The sequence below is a fragment of the Vulpes lagopus genome, chromosome 9, assembly GCF_018345385.1.
Source record: "Vulpes lagopus strain Blue_001 chromosome 9, ASM1834538v1, whole genome shotgun sequence".
NCBI classification, from domain to species: Eukaryota; Metazoa; Chordata; class Mammalia; order Carnivora; family Canidae; genus Vulpes; species Vulpes lagopus.
The window spans coordinates 4,497,988-4,503,987 of record NC_054832.1 but is presented as its reverse complement, the minus strand read 5'-3'; the positions used below and the strand labels follow the sequence as shown (position 1 = coordinate 4,503,987).

General features: G+C 51.7%; 1 protein-coding gene across 1 annotated transcript in view; it reads right to left on the bottom strand.

Annotated features, from left to right (window-relative positions):
• Positions 1-607: 607 nt before the first annotated feature.
• COL22A1 (collagen type XXII alpha 1 chain) overlaps positions 608-6,000 on the bottom strand; it is a 243,170-nt gene continuing 237,777 nt past the window's right edge. The window contains exons 62-63 of the mRNA XM_041769448.1: positions 4,103-4,180; positions 608-1,806 (exon numbers count right to left, since the gene is read on the bottom strand). Of these exons, the coding sequence (XP_041625382.1) occupies positions 1,619-1,806; positions 4,103-4,180 (266 nt within the window). The 3' untranslated portion in view covers positions 608-1,618. The remainder of the gene's footprint in view (positions 1,807-4,102; positions 4,181-6,000) is intronic.

Genomic DNA, 6,000 nt, shown 5'->3' with positions numbered 1-6,000 from the left:
GGTCAGGACCTTGGGGGCCTGGGATCCCTGCTCCGTGGGGACTCTGCTTCTCCCTCTGCATCTCCCATTGCTCATGTTCTCTCTTAGATAAATAAATAAAATGCTGTAAAGAACATTTAAAAAATTTAAACACTTAAAAAATAAAAAGAGGCTCAGCGGTTTAGCTCCTGCCTTCGGCCCAGGGCGTGATTCTGGAGTCCTGGGATCGAGTCCTACATCGGGTTCCCTGCATGGAGCCTGCTTCTCCCACTGCTTGTGTCCCTGCCATTCTCTCTGTGTCTCTCATGAATAAATAAATAAAATCTTAAAAAAAATAAAATAAAAAATAAGAAGAAAGGCACCTGGCTGGTTCAGTCGGCTAAGCGTCGGACTCTTGATTCTGGCTCAGGTCATGACCCCGGGGTGCTGGGATCGAGCCCCACGTTGGGGTCCTGAGGTCTTGGGGTCCTGGGATCGAAAGCCCCGAGTCGGGCTCCCTGCTCAGCGGGGAGTCTGTTTCTCCCTCTCCTTCTGCTTCTCCCCCTGCTCCTGCTTTCTCTTTCTCAAGTAAATAAAATCTTGGAAAAAAAATAAAAAATAAAAAGGAAGGACTCGTCACGCAAACTGAGGAGGAAACTCAGATTTATTGAGCACCTGCTTGTGCGGGCGTGTCAGGTACACACATATACTCGATGCACTTTATTTCCAAGGCAGGATCCTGGAGGCACAGAGCTCCCAGCACCCCCGGCCCGTACCCTGGCCAACTGCCCACCATCAGGAAAATGCGACAGGGGTCGTCGGACCCCCTTTATTTCACCATTAAAGTGACACCAACAGCGAGGGGCTAGGAGGAGTCCTATCCGAGGCTCAGGAGCCAAGGTAACACGCTTCCTCCGCACCAGCCTCTCTGTCTCGGGCGCATGCAGCATCGCACGAAGCCGTGTCAACTCAAGTGCCGTGACTTCGCATCCGGGACCTGGGGCGGCGAGGTGGCTGAGTGCTCCCCGAGGACCGCTTCTGTGCGCTGCACCTGCGCTCTGCATCGGGAGCTGAGGCCAGTCTTCATGTCTGCACCTTCCTTCCCTTCCTGCCTCGCCTGTCCCTCCTGGGAAGCGGCGCCCTCTGAGCCTGGCCAAGGACAGAAACCCATCGCCTCATCTTCTTAGTTTCCTTTTGAGGAAAGAGGTAAATCTGGCGAGTGTCTGGTCAGGGGTTTCATAGCACCAAGAGTTTCCTTAAAATGGGCAGCTGCACGTCACAGGGGGGCTGTGAGAAGAACCCAGAAACAGCCCACTGCCCCACGATCAAGTTCTCCCAGCTTCGGACAAGAGGGGGAAACTGTCGGAGCCTTATTATATGAGATAATAACAATAATAATAATAATAACGATAATAAACAATAATAATAATATTATTATTAATAATCTGACCGACCGGCAGCATCTGTTGGTTTTAATGACGTGGAGGTCTCTCAGGAAAATAAGACAAACACAAATGATAAAAGCGAAAAAAAAAACCACACACACACACACACACACACACACACATGGCTGCAATGTTTCAAGACCTCTGGCTTCTTATCAGGCTCTGAGTTCAAGTTTCAGAAATCCACCGCCGGCCTCCCGGCATTCTGGAATCTTCTAGGGGCCCTTCACGTTACTGGGCCGCGCAGCAAGGCTGGCAAAGTAGGCACACTGGGAGGGGTCGCACTGGCCAGGGGGCCCGGGTGGTCCTGGGGGGCCGGGGTGTCCCGCTGGTCCGGTCTCCCCTTGAGGGCCGGGAGCCCCGGGGAGCCCGTCTTTAGCATATCCAGGTTCCCCGGGTTGACCTGGGCCGAGGAGAAAAAAAAAAAAAAACAGAACAGAAGGTTCAGGATCCTTCTGACACCAGGAAGCAGGGTCATCGTGATCTGCAGGACACTGTTTGGACTGGGGCAGGACTCAGGGGGTCCCCGGGGAGAAAGCAGGAGGGGTCGGCGGGGGGCAGGGACACGGGGCAACGTGTTCCCACGCAGTTCTAGGGGACACAGCTGGATTGTGAGTGGGGCGCCAAGTCCTCCTCATTAACCATCAGCCCCCATTCACGTGTCCCTAAAGATTCCCGATGACGTTCCGTTACCCGGTGTCCAGCGTATCCCGAATAGTCTGTGGTTCCTAGGCTGTATCTGTATGTTAAACGTGAACTGCGTCCTTGGACTACATTCACTTATTCCGTAAGTCGGGGCCAGATATAATAAAAACAGGATGTGAGTAACTGTCCGATGGATGGTCCCTAATTTAGACTCAGAAATATTACAGTGATAGGCAAACTCCTATTCCTCTATTTAGCAAACATCGTGATTTTATATATGATCAATCTATGTCCCTTTTTGCTTCGGCCACTGGGAAGCTCGCCGCTGAGTGTTTTGGCTAACCCCATCACCTCTTGAGTCACCATGTTAGAAAATCTGAGTCTCCCTATAAAAGAAGCAAAAAGTACATTTTTCCCCTTAAAAAGGTCTTCAGACATTTCAGGAACTCTAAAATTCGTGAGTGCTTTGGTAGTGATTTAATCCATGGTCCTGCCTCAACCAGCGTCACTGATTCCTTTTTTTTTTTTTTCTTTTTAGCGTCACTGATTCCTTCTGCAGAGGAGGATCACTGAGGTATGGTCAGTACCTAAACCTCATCCTCATCCAAGTATTTCCGCTTTCTAAACGGTTTCTGTTCTGCCTTTTAATCTTTATTTGGAATTGCCTTATTTTAAAAACATTCGTGGGGCACCTGGTTGGCTCGGTCAATGGAGCACATGACTCTTGACCTTGAGGTTGTGGGTTTGAGCCCCACATTGGGTGTCAAGATTACTTAAAAATAAACCTTCAGGACACCCGGGTGGCTCAGTGGTTGAGCATCAGCCTTCGGCTCAGGGCGTGACCCTGAGGTCCTGGGATCGAGTCTTGCATCAGGCTCCCCGCAGGGAGCCTGCTTCTTCCTCTGCCTGTGTCTCTGCCTCTGCCTCTGTGTCTCTCAGGAATAAATACATGAAATCTTTTTAAAAAGAATAATAAAAAAATAAGGCCTTTAAAAAATAAAAAAATATTTTTAATATTAGAAGCTATTAGAAAGTAGGCAAGCTGTCAAAAAATAAATCTTGGAAATATATTTCTGGCTGTCTTCTCTAATAGGAGTAGCAACACGCATCTGGGGCTGGAAATTTGGAAAATCAAGAAGATATAAATACTAAAATTAGAATTACCCATAGGTCTCATACTCAGAAATGCCCCCACGTGGTCAGATAAACTAGAATTAAATAAAAACAGGAACCTCAACCAGGTGGACTTGGGTAACACCCAGTCTAGTCCCTTCCACCTTCTTCTTTAAAAAAAAAAAAAGATTTTATTTATTTATTCATGAGAGACACACAGAGAGAGAGGCAGAGACACAGGGAGAGGGAGGAGCAGGCTCCATGCAGGGAGCCCGACGCGGGACTTGATCCTGGGACCCCAGGATCATGCCCTGGGTTGGAGGCGGCACTAAACTGCTGGGCCACCGGGGCTGTCCTCACCTCCACCTTCTACTCGTGCCCATCCTCTTGGGCCACCGCACTGCTGTGCCCCCGAGGCGGCCCCACGTGGCCAACCTGCCCAGGTTGCAGGACTGCAAGCCCCACGGCCCAAGGCCCAGGGAGCCCCCTACACGAGCCAGGCGTGTGCTGCCCACCCGGCCACCGGGACAGCACGGCCCCAGGCGCCTTCTGAGAATTAGTAACGGGGCCCCACCACGTGCATGGCGGGAAAGACGGATGGCCCGGTCACGCCGCCCTAAACGAATGTCATCGGGTCCGAGGAGGCGGCATGTAGGGGAAGGAGTTCCCTGCGCTGCCCAGTCCCGTTTTGCTCCTAGCCAGGCTTCCTCAGGACCGGTTCATGGGAGAAACCCCAACAACTCGGGGGATTACTAGGGTTTGCCGTGGTTGCCCTTTTATGCAAGTCAAGAAGTTGGCGTCTTAGAAAGATTCAGGAAGAACCAATCCCTGCTCCTAGCTCCTCTCAGACAAAGCCAGCCCCGGCCGCAGTCCCTGGGGAGCAGGGGACTCCCCACTCACCCCGAGGGCCGCCCACCCGGGACCCCAGGTGCTCTCCCTACCTGGGACGCCGGGCGGGCCCATCTCGCCCCGGAGGCCCACTCCAGGCGCACCTGGGTCTCCTTTGGCTCCTCGCTCACCTGTGAGAGAGACGCACCTTAGGTGGTGGAGACCCTGGGTGAGGGCGGGCGCGGGTGGCCCCGAGCAGGTGCAGGGCAGGAGGGGGCGCGGGAGCCTCCCCCCGACCAAGCTTGCTCAGCCATTCTGCACCCTGGGCCGCTGATGCCCGTTCACACTCACTCACAGCCACTCACACTCAAGCGTGCGCTTGATTCAGGTACACGCATGTGAGCACCAGGACAGACGGCAGCGTCCATCGCCCCCGCCAGCGCGCTCAGCCACATGGCAACACTCGTCCAGGGGCACGCGGCCCAACGTGCACACACATGCACGTTCACACACACATTAACAAAGATATATGCACACTCGTATACACACACAGACTCACTCGGACATGGCCACCCAGATGTGCACGGCCACACGCTCTCTCCCCGGTACATACACACGTCTACACGGCCACATGCACTCTCCCATGCAGACAGACGCACATCCACACGGCCACATGCTCTCTCCCTGGTACACACACACGCATCCACACGGCCACACGCTCTCTCCCGTGTAGACACACACACATCCACATGGCCACACACACTCTCACTCCCCCGGTACATACACACGTCTACATGGCCACATGCACTCTCCCGTGTAGACACACAGACGTCCACATGGCCATACATACTCTCCTCTGTAGAGATACACAGGGCCACAAGGTCACATGCTCTCTCCCTTGTATACACACACAGATCCACAAGGCCTCACGTGCTCTCCTGTGTAGACACACACACATCCACACAGCCTCATGCTCTCTCCCTTGTATATATACACATAGATCCACACAGTTTCTCTCTCTCTCTTATACACACACACACACACACACACACACACAGACGGCTGCACAGCCACATGCACTGTCCCGTGTATTGTATACACATATACATCTACACAGCCACATGAGTCCCCTTATGTATACACACATGTCCACAAGGCCACAAGCGCTCTCCTGTGTATATACACACACGTCCACACAGCCGCACGCTCTCTCTCAAGTACATACACCTGACAACCTACACCCACTCATGCTTGCCTGCATTTCCCGGGCTCTCACAGCATTTCACCTGAACCGGTGGGACCTGGGTGACGACAATCAACACTCTAGACCCTGTGGGCAGTTACGACCACATTGAGGTCTACCCTCAAGAAGCTTCACATCCAGGAAGAGATGGAACAGGGCACAAGAGCACTCCTATTGCACGCAGAATGTGCTAAGTACCATCACAGCAAGTTAAAACCACACGGAAGTTCCGGAGACGGTCCCTTCTCTCAGGGAGGAAACTCAAGATCATGTGTGAGTTCATACCACACACATTGGATTAAACCATCTCAACTTTTTTTCATCACTTTTTTTTTTTTTTTGCCCTGTTGTTTCCAGAAATCTCCTTGTGGCAACACGTTTTCTTTTGTGATCCAAATTGAAATTTTGCAAGTTCATGGAGACATTAGAGCATTCGTATTTATTGTTGTAACTGCCACACTGAGTCAGTTCTGTCCAAGTCTGGTGTTTCCTACGCTTTATGCTTTCTTGTTGACAGCTAGTTCATTTATTTTGTTTTATGAACCAGCAGAGCTAGGACTTGAGCACAACAAAAAGAATTTTCAGTAGGAAAAACATTATAGGGAATGAATGAATGAATGAATGAATGAAGAATTAGTAAGGAAGCAGCAGGGGAAAGAGGAGGATGTTAGGGGCATCCATGTCCATACTCTCCAGTGGTGGCCAAAATCTGGTGTTTCTGTACCCCAGGCTCACCTGTCCCCACCTGCACTCACCCAAGGCTCACCC